This window comes from Pleurodeles waltl, chromosome 2_1 (genome assembly GCF_031143425.1).
Source record: "Pleurodeles waltl isolate 20211129_DDA chromosome 2_1, aPleWal1.hap1.20221129, whole genome shotgun sequence".
NCBI classification, from domain to species: domain Eukaryota; kingdom Metazoa; phylum Chordata; class Amphibia; order Caudata; family Salamandridae; genus Pleurodeles; species Pleurodeles waltl.
In genome coordinates this window covers 611788761-611805290 of record NC_090438.1, presented here as the reverse complement: position 1 = coordinate 611805290, position 16530 = coordinate 611788761, and the positions used below count along the sequence as shown (strand labels likewise).

At 45.0% G+C, this 16530-nt stretch overlaps 1 protein-coding gene across 5 annotated transcripts in view; it reads right to left on the bottom strand.

The window, feature by feature from the left end:
• The window catches only part of STARD3NL (STARD3 N-terminal like), a 237256-nt gene that overhangs the window by 24648 nt on the left and 196078 nt on the right, over positions 1 to 16530 (bottom strand). For all 5 annotated transcript variants that reach the window (XR_011199751.1, XM_069215649.1, XM_069215665.1 and 2 more), the window contains exon 7: positions 3226 to 3324. Coding sequence is in view for 4 of the 5 variants with exons in the window: in XM_069215649.1 (XP_069071750.1) it covers positions 3226 to 3324 (99 nt within the window). In the remaining variant the exon portion in view is untranslated. The remainder of the gene's footprint in view (positions 1 to 3225; positions 3325 to 16530) is intronic.

Sequence of the window (16530 nt, the reverse complement as noted above, 5' to 3'; positions counted from 1 at the left end):
TCAAAGCCAAAAATAGTCTCTGTTCTTGTTGTTAATATGAATAATTGCTAGAACATTAATTCCAGTTTATTAAGGGGATAATTTGATGTAACACATTTTGGTGGCTCAGAGGTTTTGGTATAAACTTTCAGGGAGGAATATGTAAAATAATATACAGTCGGCAAACAATATATTTAATTATGTTCTCACCTATATCTACTACCTTAATAAGTTAGTCACCCCTCATTAAGTAAAGAAGTGGTTCGAATGCTAATAACGGTATAAGGGTCAGTCCTATCTCTTTCCCCTCCAATTTAATTTGATGGAGGCTCTGGGTGAACTATACTGCACTACTGCCATTTGGGGTAATTTAATCTAGGATCTAAATGTGTTAAAAATCTTTTTGGAGGGAGGCCTTTGCAGTTTTTGCCTTGTGAAACATAGCCAATTCAAGCAATGTGCCTTAGCTGTTGATAGCATTTTTAAGAAACCCAAATAGGGTGGTTTATTAACTGATTGACTGAATAACGTCTAATAACCTAAAACCTTGAAATTTTACATACAATTAGCAATCTTAATTAATCCGCAATATGGCTCTAATATTTTCAACTGACAACCGTTATTTGCCTTTTTTGACATGACTATTTTACAGATGTAAGAAGAAGACACACGTTACTGTCTTCTTCTGCCACTGTGAATTTATTTAAAGTAGCTCTCGTCCACTAGTGATCACTCTGCGCCATTTCTCAACCCTTGCGGTCTACACAAATATTGTTGGTCACGCTGACTAACACAACTCGGGTCATGTTTTCCTCCTCCATCCCTTAGCTGCTGCTCAGGGTGTCAGATCCCATGCATCACTGTGAGGTTTAGGACTTTCAAAAGATGATTCCCTTTTGTGTCTGTTCGTTCCTTGCTCCAGCCACAAACCAAAATGATCCAATGACAACCAAAGGCAATTCAAATCAATTAGCGTTACAAAGCGCAACTACTCACCCGTAAGGGTCTCAAGGTGCTGTGGGGGTTCGGTCCTCTGTGATTCAGTCGAATAGCCAGGTCTTAAGGTGCTTTCTGGACTGAGGTAACAATGCTGACTACCTGAGGTGAAGAGGCAGGGTGTTCCTGCTCTTTGCCGTGAGATAGGCAACAGATCTTCCTCCAGCCAAGGTCTTCCGTATGTGGGGTATGGTTGACAGGGTCTGTTGAGCGGAGAGGTCTGGCGGGGGAGTAGAAGTTGATGCAGTGGTTTAGGTAAGTAGGTCCTAAGTCGTGGTGACCCTAGTATGCGTGGATGAGGAGTTTGAAGTTGATCCTTTTCCGGATGAGGAGCCAGTGGAGGTCTTTCAGGTGTTTTGTGATGTGTTCATAGCGGGGGATGCTGAGGATGAGTCTAGCAGAGGTGTTCTGGATGTGCTGTAGTTTCTTTATATTCTTCTGGGTGGTGCAGGCGTAGAGGGCGTTGACATAGTCGAGTCTGCTGGTGACCAGGGCATAGGTTATGGCCTTGTGGCAGTCGTTTGGGATCCATATGAAAATTTTTCAGAGAAGTCAGAGTGTGTGGATGTGACGGGAGTTGATTTGGTGGGTCATGGCAAGGGATGAATTCAGGATGAAGCAGAGGTTGCGTGCGTGGTTTGTTAGGGTGAGGGGTGAGTGTTAGAGGCCACCAGGTGTTGCCCCAGGCAGATGTGGAGGGTCCCACGATGAGGATCTAAGTCTTGTCTGATTTGAGCTTGCGGCAGTTTTTCTTCATCTAGGCTGCTACAGCTTCCATCCCATTGTGGAAGTTCATCTTGGCAGTTGTATGGTTTTCCATCAGTCTCTACTTCCATAATCTCTTTCACGCTAGCACAGATAATATCCACGCTGTGATGATATTAATTGAGTTTGACCAATGACTTTGTGTTTCACCACTGCGCATATTAGTTGCTCAATGTTCACCAGTAGCACATTATACATTTGTATTCAGCTTAGCTGCCTATTGGCTTTGACATGATATTAGACATTACATTTTGTATTCAGCTCAGCTGCCTATTGGCTTTGACATGATATTAGACCTTGCATTTTGTATTCAGCTCAACTGCCTATTGGCTTTGACATGACATTAGACATTACATTTGATATTTAGGTTAGCTGCCTATTGCCTTTAACGTGGAATAAGACATTGCAGTTGAGAATCCAAGCTGTATTTTTCCAAGCTGTGTTTTTCCACAAGATGAACCAAACTGTTTTTCTCACACCAGACTAGACCTGATAAGAGAGAGTACATTTGGTGTTTTCCTTTCTGCTCAGGCTTGGGAAGAGGAGAAGTCTAGGAGATCTGGCCAGTCTCCAAAGGCTTGCGTAGTTTTCCCGAGTCTGAGAGGAGGGGGGCACGCTTTTGTAAGGATGGCTCGGGGCTTCAGAGAATTAGATTCGAATCTGCTGGACTTCGGGCTGGAACTTGGTGCCAGTTGCCAGTCTCCCGTGTGTGTAGATAATCTCTTTCTCGCAGTTGACCAGAGTCATCAACTTGCAGACCCCAGAAAGATGAAGCTGTAAATAGTTTCTTACACGGTGAAGTATTTGTTTTGCTTTGCATTCAATATCTTATCAATATCTTATATATATATAACCTGCTGTGTACATTACAACTGAGACTCAATTGAACGTGTGCTTGAAATCTATTAATTCGTCTCTCACGAACTTGTGGGTGGGGAAGAATTAACAACAATAAAGGTCTTCTTTGAACTCAGAAGTGCATTCTTGATATGTTCTGTAAGCTCTGATACGAGATGAGTAGGAAAGCAGAACACACGCTCAAACCCATACTCTAACTCCCTCCATCCCCTAAGATCTTAAACATCCACTCAAGACTCAAATGCATCAAATATCTGAAACCTCATGTCTCATCATGACCTTGATGGACTCTGGTGTCATCGAGACATGGCTCACATCCACTTCAACTTAGTCTAACAAGCTTATTCCAGAAAGGCACAAATACTCCACACCAGTGATGTCAGAAACGTATGATGGCCTTGTCATCATTCAGAAAACCTCACCTCTTAAAAGAGCTTTGCAGAGCTGATTTTAGCTGCCAGTTAAGGCTGGACCATGGAACATGTGGTTGATTTTTTAACACTCCAAACAGTATCACTAGCAGTCACACAAAAAATTAAACTCTCCCTTTTTAAACGAAATACTTGCATGGGCTAATGCTGTAAGAATTATGACATGCCATTAAAATGCATAGACCCTAGGAGTTACCGGCTTCAGATTCCGGAGGCGAGTAGAACTGCCCATCAGATGGTTGTCCCTGGGGAATGAGAGCTGCACGCTCAGAAGCATCCTGCACCATCAGTAATCCTGAGAAAGGAAAGATTAGAACATCATCTGTACGTCTGATACATCACAGAATTTCCCTCACACTACTGATTCTCTTTTGACAAAGTATCATACAGTGTACAATGGATGATCCATAAGTAGCATTTGCTGAATTACAAGCATTCACAATACTTGACCACGCATTATGGGCCTTTCACCAAAACCAGGAGGCACAAAATGGTGGTGCTGCCTAACAAATTCATGCAATATAGTCGTAGATTCCAATTTCACTTTTCACATACACTTCTTTTTATCAAAACTGCAAAGAAATACTATGCACGCTTTCTTTCACAATATACTTAGCATTGGCAAGTCACCCAAAAGAAAAAACTCTGCTCTGATTCATGGAGTTTTTGCAACTCCGCGCTCTGCACGAAGTGAGGAAAACTCTGCAAACTGAGCCAGTGGAGTGGAATTCTTCATCCACCTCTAGTTCAAAGCCATACTCTTTCACAACATTTTGTATCCCTTTCCTCAAACTGCAAAATAATTCTCCATTTCTGCCACATTCTGCAAACTGCTAGTGATTTAAACTAAAAACTTAGCTTTGAGATCCAAAGAGTAACAAGATGAAATTCTTTGAATTGTTGCATTTTACCTTAAGCATTTCATGTAAGTAGCAGGGTAAAGGCAATTTTTAAAACCTCATCAAGGCTGTTAATTGGATGATAATATTTGTCTTTAAGGTAGTATGATATGACTTATCCATTACCATGCTCAAAATGTAAAAATCAGAACCTTCTAAGACAGGTATCCTGGTGTTGAACTTTTCTAACAAACCCAAAATTGAGCACCAACTATATCCCTTCAGCACTTAACCAACAGGCTGGCAAAAGAGAGCAGCCAAAGGCTTCCTGAGGGAGGGGGTGTAGCGTTAGAGACTCTGCCCTAAATGTGCATTTTTTAATTATCAATAAATTAACATACAACCAGTACCTTAGTTTTAGTTAAAATGCTTTCTAGTGCCTAAAAACCAAATGTGCCAAACCGGAGACATCCGGTCGCGCTTGACTGGGGCAAAGTCAAAAGTTGAGGCTGACCGCGATGGAGCCCTACTCGGAGGCATTAGTCAAAATTTTACCTTCAAACGTAGCTACTTTTCTGGAGCTTTTCTCCCTCTATGTCGTGTGGTCCTCTCCAGCAAGCCACTTTAGATGCAATGACGTCAGATTGCCTTTCCATGAGGCCCCGGTCAAATCCTGAAAGTTTGGAGCTCCAGAGCTTTCAGTGGGACGAATGTGAAATTCCAGATGGATCACAATTGAAGGTAGCGGCTTGACTCATGACATCGGGTTGGTCCACTTAAGGAGCTTTTAATCAAAGTTGCTCCAAGCTTCTTCAAACTTATGGATATTCTTCCAGAAGTCCTTTTTGAGTCCTTGAAATATCCACAAACTTGATCCAAGGTTCCAGAATCTGTTGGGAATACAGTTCCCAGAATTCACCTATTCAGAATCCTCAAATGGTCACTGGACGCTGGTCAGCTGAGCTCTTCTTGCAGGACTTGATGTAGGGGAATCTGGTCAGCTCCTTTGTACCTGTAGCTTATAGGGAGTCCACTCCTGGAGCTGCAAAAGCAAGGCAAAGTCCTTTTCCTAGTGATGCCCAAAGTGAGCAGCTTGTACAATCCATATCGGTGCAGTCCTTCAAGTGCAGACCAGGGATTCAGCAGGCCACTCTTTCTTCTCCAGTACCTTCTTCCAGCAGGGATCTGAATTGCTGTGCAGCTTGGCCCTATTTATCCTTGCACCTGGATTGGTAGGCAAGACCAAGGAGACACAGGGTGCCACCCTCTGGGGTGACCGCTTCCTGTGAAATATGGCAAAAATTAATCCCAGAAAGCAATATTTTTTAAAAATCCAACATGAAGGAATGCTCTCCTAGGAGGTTACATCTGGCTGAGCCCACCCACTGGTGTGGCTAAATTTCCCGAGCACACCCCTTCCAGCCCTCTCCTAATCTAATTATTGGGGCTCCGATCTGGCTGGGGGACCAGGAAATGGGAGAGGTCCAGTTTCTGTCCCAGTTGGCTTTCCCTCCTTTAAAACCCATATTGGCCACTCAACCGCCATCCTGCTCTGCTACTTGCTGCAGCAGTTCTACTCCCACCAAAGGTTTCCTTTGTTTCGGCCCAGGCCATTTCGCACCTCCATAAGGCAGCCTGGCTCAGGCTGCCAGAGGCTGACACAGTTTAGCGAATCGCAGATAGTGATCCACAAAATTCTGGCACAACTTGCGATAAGCTGATTGTGACACGCAAAACCATGTCGCAATGGGATGCATCAAAAATTTGCAAATTACAAAAAGTCGCAGAATGGTCTTTTGCACATGCAATTTACCACAAATTAAAATCAGGTGGTAACAAGGTGCAACCTATATAAAAAAAGCCCAGAATGACTCAGCCGCTCTTCCACAATGGCTGCACTTTACGTGATGGTGAGGAGAATGAGGATCTTGGCAGGTTTGAGGAGAGGGAGGAGGAGACAGGAGTGCATTTTCAGAGTGCGCATAACCCTTTTTGACCAGACAGAGGAGGAAATCTATGAGAAGTACAGGTTGAGCTCAGCAATGATACTTGACCTGATAGCAGATCTACAACCCCTACTGCAGCGGAACACACACAGGACCAATAGCATACCCACCCATGTGCAGATATTATGCTCCCTGCACCTATTAGCCTCAGGGAGCTATCAACGGGTCATAGCAGCAGCAGGAGGGGTCTTACAGAGTGCTCTCTCATGATTCTTCAAAGCATTTCTAAATGCTGTGCTGAGCAAAATACAGGAGCACATAAGATTCCCCAACCCCCACAGGAATTACAACAAATGAAAATCAATTTTTTATCAGATTGCACAATTTCCACATGTCATAGGTGCCATCAATGGGACACATGTAGCTATCTGCCCACCATCGGCCACCGAGTATGTTTATCGCAAACCGTAAAAACTATCATTCCATGAATATACAGGTGATTAGCAATGCCTCTAAAATCATTACCGATCTTGTGGCCAGATAACCAGGTAGCACACATGACTTGTACATCTTTCGCCAGAGCGGGATTCACACATGACTGCTACCTGGGGAGTTTGGCGAAGGATACCTACTGGGTAAAGTAATAGATGACTATGTTGCATTGAAGTTATAGTGACTGCAGATTGCAACAGTACTCATTTCACCCTCTGTTCATTCCAGGAGACAGTGCCTATGCAGTGTGCACCTATATACTGACGCCCTAAATGAACCCTGCAACGCCTGCAGAGAGGAGGTACAATGCTGCACACAGGGTAACCCGCAGTGTGGTGGAACGGACATTCGGTCTCCTGAAGAGCCACTTCAGGTGCATCCATAAGAGTGGAGGGGCACTACAGTACAGCCCAGAGACGACCTGTAAAATTGTGGCCGCATGTGCAATGTTGCACAGCATTGCAAAGAGAAGGTGCATACCAGTTGAAGCAATGGATCCTGACTCAGATGAAGATGGTGATCCCTTACCACCCCATCACCCAGTAGACAGGACCAGTGCAGCAGAGGGCAGGCAAAGACGTGCTGACATCACGCACAACCATTTCTGATGTAAGTAATGACAACACCACTGTAATTTTATGTATTTCTGTAGTTATCAACTTTATTACCTTGACTTCAGGCAACGTATGTGTCATTAGGACATAGCCATGAACCATAGGCTACCATGAGCAAACAACAGTGTCACACTATTAGCATCATAGTATAACTGTACAGCTACATGTTACGGTGGTCCCCTGCAGGCCTTAACATTACTTCCTACGTCCACGCACTCCACATGGGTGCTCAGTGGCCTCATTGGCACCTCTTGTAGCGGCTTCACTGGCAGTACTGTGTCTGGTACTTCGACGTCAAGGGTCCATCACAGGGGCTGTAAGACTGCTGAGGCTAGAGAACTCCTCACTATCCCCACCACCCAGTTTGCTGTTTGTAGCACTGCGTGCTGTCTGCATTGCATCCAGGACATTGGTTATTTGCACCAAGCCCTGTGCAACATCCTGACTGCAATGTGCCATCTTCACCTGTATGCCCACAGCACTTTGTGACATCATGGCAGTTGAGCTAGAAAGCCGATTGACAAATCTGAAGAACCCATCAAACCTTCTCAGAAATTGGTGATAGCGCCTACGGTGGCTGACACACACAGTGCAGAGGTCCCTAATTGCATTTGTCAAGTCCTTTGTGTTTTTGGCTGCTGTTTGCTATCCCTCATTCAGTGACTCCAACTGCTTGTTCACTGCGCACATGTTCTGATTGAATGACACCAACTGCCTGTGCATTGACTTCATGTGTTTGCATTGCAGGTGCTGCACTTTCAGCATGGAAGCTTCAAGGACGCCAAAGATTGATGGGCCCTCTCCTTCCTCTGTGCACTGTCTGTCTGCATCGTGATGCCTCCTGAGGGGAGTTGACTGATGCTGGGGCAGGGATTGTTGTGTTCCTGTGGATCTATCCTCTGGGGGTGGTGTGGGGACTTTATCCGGCATCTCATCTGAGTCCAGGTTGAACTCTGGGAGAGGTAACATCCTTGCCCTGTGTCTGGTTGGTGCAATACTGAGAGACTCACTTGTGTTGGAGTCGGACTGTGGCTGTGTTTCAACATCCCCCAAATTTCCACCTTCTGCTGCAGCAGGGCCTGGGACATCTGCAACAACAATGTGCAGCATGTCATTTATTTATATCTCTCAATAAGTTGCACAATAGTACATTTTGTACTCTGACATCGTATCAGTGTGACTTGTATGTGTTGTTTCTCTATATGGCTGAACACCAAGTTGTTTTTAATGTGGTTTATTGACCTTGGGATTGTGGACTATCACTGCCATAAGGCATAGTTGTGTTGTATGTAAGATGTGGCATGGACTACTTATCACGCTGCATCATCTAGGGGACATTTGTACATGCACATATGGGGATACACATCATTGCTGGCCTTACCTATGCTGGTGCTGGGTGCCTCTGATGTGTCAATGTCAGTGACATGACTGACGGCTTCTGGAAGCAGTGTGGACTCCACCATGTCTTCCAATGGTGTGGACGGTGTCTGGGTGGGTGGTCCTCCGCTGGTGCTCTTTGCCTCCTTTAGCCTGCTGGCTACCCTTTCTTTGGTCATACCATCTCTTGCGTATTCCCTCCACAAAGCGCTGCGCAACACCCAATGCACATATTTTTGTCTGGATTTCCCACCACAGTTTCCTTTTCTCACTTTCAGGGACCTGTAGTGAGTTCTTCCCAAAGAGTTTGCCATGGTTCCTGACCACCTCCTCAGTGAGCACCTCCAATTCTTGCTCACTGAATTTGAGCTTGCGCTTCCTGTCTCCCTTGTCCTTTACCTTCCCATCAGTGGCCATGTTGCAATTTGGTCCTGGCTGGATCACAAGGCTGGCTCCCTGGTGCTGGGTTGTGTCTCCCGGCCTGCTCCTGTGGGTGTGGCTCCTGGAAACAGCAAGGGCTGACTCACTTCCTGGTTGTGATGTCATCAGGCTGTTCCGGTTTGCCATTTTCGCAATTTGCAATTTTCAGATACCGAATCGCAAATGGTTTGCGATTCTGTATTTGCAAATCGCAAATTGCATTTGCGAATTTTAAGAAATCGCAAATACCGACTCGTAATTTTGATACATCCCATTTTGCATTTCTAAAACAGCAATTTCTTAAAATTTGCTATTTAAGAAATGCAAATCGGGAGCTTGATACATCTGGCACATACATTTATATTTGTCTTTTTCCAGGAGCCTCACTAAATAGGCATCAGATGCCAGAGAAACCCATGCGAGCTAGAGGAGATAACACCCAGGTATTACATTGAAACAAAGTATTGCTTTTACAAATTTATTTGCATATACATAAACCACAACAATTACTAGGAAGCCTATTTCTTTTGTATATATGTTACAGCTTCCCAGTTGGTAATCACTGAAGTGTCCTGTATGAGACACAATCAGAAGCATGTCAGAATCCACTGTAGTAACAGCATGTGTGTTTCTCTTGCCCAATTCCCTTTCCCCCTGGGGTGTCCTCTGGTTCATTTGTGCATTCTGAATGAGCTGCAGGAGATTCGGGTAGGAGAGTGAGGGCATTGACATTATTTTATGACACTCATATGAAGGTGAATGAGGTAAGAGCCATGACAGAAAGTGAAAAGCATCTGCACCATTATGAAAAGAGACATGCCACTGGATCACCAAATATGGTGGTGACTCCCGTTAGTCGCTGACATTTAAATCACAGAATTGGAATGACTCCAGTAATTCCTACAAAACGCAGTAGTTGCTGACATTATTGACCTGTGCCTTGGCTACAAAAATGTTTTTGTCGGGAATGTCTGAAATACCACAGCAACTCATTCCATGCAGCCACCTCTGAACACAGGAAACATGTCCCTGGGTTTAGCATTGTCATTCCAGCTTTCTAAAGACCTTCACATTAAGACTCAGGAATGTGGTGATCTTTTTCTTCCCACCCTTAAACCCAGTTAGGTTCTGATTCCCGCCTTCTAATTCATTATACCTATATGCCCCTACTGACTCATCAACGGAGCTAAGTGTGCTCATCAAATACACGCCTCTAAGATGTCCAATCATGCCTAATTTCATATTAAGACCACATTTCCCAAGAGACACACCAATTTCTATTTCTCTGGACTCCGGGAACCAAATAAACACATTGTTGCAGGTCCTCCTCCACTTCGGAACCTCACTTACTGTTATTTTTCAATATTTCTGTTTCTAACTGTGCCAGACCATTGCACTGTGCATTTGATCTGTTGATAAGTCTCATAATTCTCTAGACTGAGTTTCTCCAAGACAATCGCACACCTTTTATCCCATTCCCTGGAATTTGGACCTTGTGTTGTTTGTCAAAGTTGGGGAAAGTGTCCTGTGCAAGAGATCTACTGCCATTAGCCGCAACTAACTGAAGTGGTATGTTTGAACTGTTATTGAACTTCTTGTACTGTGAATTTTACCTGCTGTGAAGTCTCTTAATTGTCTCAGCTAGGTCTCCAGACGGCATCAGACTCACCAGTCCCATTCCGTCAAACCTGAAATCTGTGTTGTTCTGTGAAGCTCGGGGAAGAGAATAACAAGAGAGAGAGATGCTGTGGCACTGACCGAAACTCACCTCAAATTGATGACAGCAGTTTGAGCAAAGCTTTGGAACTGCACGTGAGGCCCCCAAGTTGCAGAGTGTAGTGTAGTTGTGCCACCTGGCCAGAGTTTGAACTGTCTGAGAGCAGATAACAGGGTCTCTGGCAAAAGTGGCATGCATGTGGCTAATATTTGTATGCTCATGTTTGTTAAAGTAAAGTAAAGGGATGAAACTAACAAACAATAAATACAGCACTATGACGTAAGTCATCAAAGGAAGCCCTCAAAAGCAATGAAATAGAAATGTTGCATTATCAAATACAGACAGATAGGTAATATTTTATTGCACAGTTAATTAAAATCCTTACAATCAGAGGCCCCAAAACAGGGGAGAAGTACATGAATAAAAAAAAGTAAAAAGCTTATTTTTAAAACTAATAACTAAAAACTTAATAAAAGGAGTTACGAGTCAAGATCAAATGCGGTGAGAAGATAGTAATAGTGAGCAGGCCATTCCTCCACAAGTTAAAACGCTCCCCCATTGCCCCCTTCAGTTACTATTGTGGGCCAAAGGGGGGTGGGGCGAGCCTTCAGACCACTGTCAAGTTAATCATTGTGGGAGTGTGGAATTCAGCATGGGCAGGCTCGGTGACCTGCAGAGAGGTCAGTAAAGCAACTGCAGATTTCATACATTTCTCTAAGCAGGCAGCTAGTTATGTTGGTTTACCTCTCAGACACGCTTCTACAGCACCTCAACAAGTTCGAACATTTAAAATGCGCCAAGCTGATCGAAGCCAGAACTTTCTTAGTGGGAGCAGCTCATCACAGATACAGAGTACACGAGTCAGTGATTGCTCTCCCTTTGCACAGAGGTGACACGGTCTGTCAGTGTCATACGGGTTCCTTTGGCCATATCAATAGGACTTTAAAGGAACTAATTCAAAGCGCAAGCCCATTAGCTGACCTTTCGTGCTCAAGTTGAGGGGCAGAGATCGGTAGGACAGAAGGGTTCCTGACTCGTACAACATAGAGACCGACCCTCCGTAATACAATTTCTTCACAGCTTGTGCTTCATGTCCTGTCATTAGCCTAGCTTGTTTAATCAGCAGTTTTGCCACCCTAGGTGCCGCAGGCAGCTTGTGTAGACTGCACGTGTTTTCCACAGCCTCAAGGGCATGATTTAGGTATTTGTGCCAATTTGTTGTCAGGTTGCTTATCAATTAACAGATAGTGTTCTTTTGCGTTTTTTTCATCTGCTTGGCTTTAAGTCTATAGGCTAGAAACTTGGCTTCTAGTATCCAGTGCTGCAAAGCTAAACCAAACTCTTGTCGGTTTTTGAGCGTATGATGTGCAATTTGGAAGCAAATATGCTCTTCAGTAGCAGGAGGACTGTGCTGTGTCCAACCAATTGGCCATTTCATCTCTGAAAGTCACTGCCCCGTAGGTAATGCTGGGGAGGAATTTGCATCCTATAACCTTCATAAAAGGGATTCCTCATCAATGTTTTCAGCTTGCAGAAAGACTATTCTAAGAAGTTTGCTGCCCTCTGTTGGGCATTGATATGTTTTGCCAAACGGCCTCTGTGTTCCACCTACTTCAACGCCCTTCCCCTTGATAAACTATGTACCCCCTTTTTCCAGTTTGCGGGAGACTAGCATTACTTTTGATTTCATTATGTTCACGTTTAGGTGATCAGCTTTGCAGTAGACAGTAAATGCATTAAACAGACTTTGGAGGCCAATCGCCATTTGGTCCAAGAGGACTGTGTCTTCTGCATACTGGAGTGACTGAACTCTGAGACCTGCCATTTAGGTGGACATGCCCACACCAATGCCAGGTGGCCTGGGGGGTCAGCCAGGTACAGATTAAATAAGAGTGATGCTAGTATGCAGTCTTGCTTCAGGCCTTTGTTTGTCCGTATTTTGCCCGTAGTAGTCCATACGGCATTGACTCTTTACCCAGGTGTCAGAATAAAGGGCAATGATTGCTTGCAATACACTTTGATGGATGCCCCAGCTGTTAAGTTTTGCCCAGAGGTTTGGTCGCGATACACTGTTGAATGCTGTTTGAAAATCGAGGAATCCTGCATAAAGAGCCTTATGCTTGGCTGTCATTGTGGCTTCACTCAAGTGAGATGCAGATGAGGTTGTCTTCATTGTGGCAGCCATTCTGAAAGTTGTTTTGAGTCGGGAGGATCAGCTTTCTTTCCTCTGCCCAGACCTGGAGCTCCTGATGTAATATGCTAGCCTAGCACTTCTCTTCAGTGTCAAGGAGCGCGGTCAATCGATAAATCTCCGGGCATGATCGCAAGCCTCTCTTGTGAACATGGGCCAAAAGCGAACCCCTCCATGTCTCAGGAATTGTTGCCCCCAGCAGATACTCCTGGAATAAAAGAGCAATTACTGAGGCCCATGGAGACAGGGCCTACTTATATACCGCGGCTGGGATGCTTCTTGGACCAGGAGCACCACCTGCTTACATTGACTTGATAGCTAACGCTACTTGGGGTGGGCTTATTAAGCGCGTATCTAGGGGGTCAGAGCTGGGCCATATGCCATTTAGATCCCTTCACAGGCTGTGGTCAGCTGAGAGGTCCACATAGGTCCATGGGGGCAATGTTGCTAATGGTCAACTGGTAATTTGAGTTGGAGCATTTATTAATCAATAGTCAGACTTTCCTTTGACCCTTCGATTTTATTACCTCATGTGAAGCGGCCCATCTCTGAGCAGCGTCTTCCCTCCTTTGGGCATAGAAGGCTTTCCTGCATTCTAGGCTTATCGTGGAGACCTGGGTTCACTGCTGTTTGTTTTCCCCCTTGTCTCTACTTATCATTCTTAAGACATTATTACAGTTTTGTTTTAGGGTAGCTATTTGATGCAATGTAATAGCAGCACAGCTGGTGTTCGCAGTAATCTTGCAATTTTCTTGGCTTTCTGAATTACCTAGATGTTTCCTTAGATGGTTGGCCAGGATATCCCAGAGGTTTGCTGAAGTGGGTTCATCACTTGCACACCAGGTCATATCCAGGACTGCCCCTTGCCCCTCATGATTTGCCACGGACCACTTCATTTTCCTAACAGGCTTGCCCTCCTCTTGGTTGCCAAGGGGTCTTGTTTTAGGGCGGGTGGGCCATGGAGCCTGGGCTTTACAAGTGAGGATTGAGCTATTGCTGGCCAAAGAGGGGTAACATCAAACTTGGTTAATCGAGGGTGGCCATCCTGAAGCAGGAGGTATGCGTGTAGGCTGCAGGTGAATCTGTGGTGAATCTCCAGTTTAATGCGCGCAAGGCTTGCTGACTTAGGAAGGAAGCCAGGAATTTACACTCTTTATAGGGTCTTTGGATTTGCCACAAATGGCGTGGTCAACTCTGCGGATATAAGGTTCTCATTAAAGTCTTCATCCTCCCCCACATGTCACCTGAGTGCAAAACTGAAAGATCTTTCAGGGTTGGGAGCAGTGAGGCTATAGTTGCTTCTCTTTTTGTTTGCGCGGGGCAGAGATAGATGCACCCTACGATTAGGGTGAGCCGAGCCTTACTTTACTGGTCTTGGCCAGTGAAACTTCCAAGAAGATGTAATCGCCATTCCCTGTGGGAAGTACCAGGGCAGTTGGCGCCAAATTATTTTTCACATAGATTGATACCGCCCAGGAGGCGTGTGAACTGTGAAGTCGGACAAGGGAGACGAGTGGAGAGCCCAGGTCTACTGCAGCGTGATGAAGTCACATTTCTTTACCTCAGTGATGGCTACCTTTTTGGCTTCAGAGTTGGTTAGTCCTTGTATAAACTGTTTTTTAAATGAGGTCTTATTACAGGGTTTGGGTTTACAGGAGACTGCGTACTAGGGTCAGGAGCTAAGGGCGCTAGGGAGCCATTCCCAGTTTGAGGATTTTTGTGGAAACGTGGTGCAACAGGAGTCACACCCTTTTTTGTGTGCTGTTATAATTAGTTCCCCCTCTGTGGCTTCCCTTTTTGGTACCCCTAAGGACGGAGCTGGCCGAGTGGCATGACTTGTTATTGCTTTTGAGCCCTTGGACTAATGATTTTCTTGCAATGTCATGCTCCCCTGTTAGGAAGGCAGGATACTTCAGCGCTGCTGGTACTTTTACTTGTATTCCCTAGTTTTCCAGCTGTATTGTATTTCTCCTTAGGGCATTTACCGGAGCAGGATTGGTGAAGATGATTTCTGATTTTTGAGGGAAGGAAAGCCACTCCATCAATGTAGGTGGAAGTGATATTTTCCAGACCCGGTGTATTGGCACAGAGTTTCAGGATATTCCCTCTGTTAAGAATGTACCACTTCCTCTTGATACATACTCGGGGGCATAATATGATCTTAGGGTCGGAGGCAATTTCAGGGGCATGGACATTGCTTTGTGCCAAGTCCTTTCGTTCTGCTGGATTGTGGGTCAAGATGGGCCTGGTGCTGAGGCCAGCCTGCTTTCTGTTTCACAAGAGCATTCAAGGGCTCTGTGGGTTTGTTGCAGAGGTGACAAAATACCGGTGACTGGGCCCCTAGTTTCCCTTTTCAAGTCCTCAATCAAGGAACTCATCATTTTAGGCACTTACCAACTTCTCTAGAATTTGGCTGCAGTGGCATGAGTCTTGCCTTGGCACCAATAGTGCCGATTCCTGAGCTCTGATTATTAGGTCAATTGGTCCAACCTGCTGTCAATTCTTGTAATTAGAGTAGCGACGTACTGTAGAATAGTTATTTGTACATCTAATTTAAGCAGAAGTGCAGCACTGGCTATAGAATTTAGTGATTTGTTGATGCTTATTAGCGCTTCAGAATATGAGATTCTCCTTCCCCTGGTCTTGGTTAAAGTTTGAGACTTCATCTTGTTGGTGAATAAAGTATGAGCTAGACAAGCTTGAGTACCAGCTGGCCAGTGAGCATTTTTTGCCTTGCTCCCCATGCTGGCCTATGTCAGAGTCCCCCACTATGGCCTCTGCTGGGAATGACGATAATGGAGGGGCATTAGTGCAAGTCAGACCCTTCCCACTGGGTCATGATGTTAGCTGTCACTGTCATGTGAGGGCCAGCTAATCAATGTTAGATTAGGGAAGGACTGATTATCTTGGATCTCTGGCATTACTGCTGTGTCCTTTGCATTAGCTTTGGTTATGTTTTCTGCATGACAAGCAGGGGGTGATTTCAATTCAGGCTTAGCCGCCTCCCTCACAGTGGTATATGCTGCTATCGCCAAGGCAATCTTTGGAGTATTGGTTGTACTTGCCATCTCTTTCCCTGCTATTACTATTTTTGGGCTGAATGGAATTATTCTTCCCTTTAGTTTCCTAGGATATACGTTGTGGGGTTCGCCATTTCTCCCTCTACAGGCAGCTGGTTATGGGCATGGAGTTTCCTGAGGTGGCGTGCTTAAGTTTTCCTTAGCGTGTAGCGCTAAGTAACCTCTGATGCCATTCCTGCACTTTACTAATGTATAGCCGTCCTCATTCCAAGCATGGAACCGGGGAAGACTCCTAGTGCTGGAGTCAGGTCGCTATCTAGTTCAATGCTGCCTAAAGCCTGGGGTTTCTTTCGGCGCCCTTTGCTGGGGTACAGCAATTTGTCAGTTTGGCTGTCTTGTGAGGACATTGGAGAGCTTGCAACTGTGTAAATGTGGTGTTTTGTGTCCTAATTTTTTCCAAATTTTTGGGCAGTACCACCTTGCGCTGTCACCTCTGTGGAGCCTTTAACAATTGGCACTTTTCAGCTGTGGATTGTAGTTCATGGGTTTGCAGGTGACTGGGTGAGGTGTACTTCTTTGGGCTTGGGGCTCGGAGTCTGCGCTGTCACTCACCTCTCCGTGTGCCAGCTTCCGAGTGGAGACTAAGTGGGGGGCATGAGCATGTTATACTCTGTGATGGCTGTCTGCAGTTGGGGTACTATGTTTCCATGTGTTAATGCTGTATGAGCTTGTATTCATGGATCATTAATGAAAAGCCTTTGTTATTAGGCTGAGCGCTGTGAATGAACGTTTTAAGGGCATAATGCACTACTGACAGTGGCTCCAGTTAAAAAAAAAAGTGCACACACATTTAAAAAGTTTAACAATATGAGGCTAAGTATAATG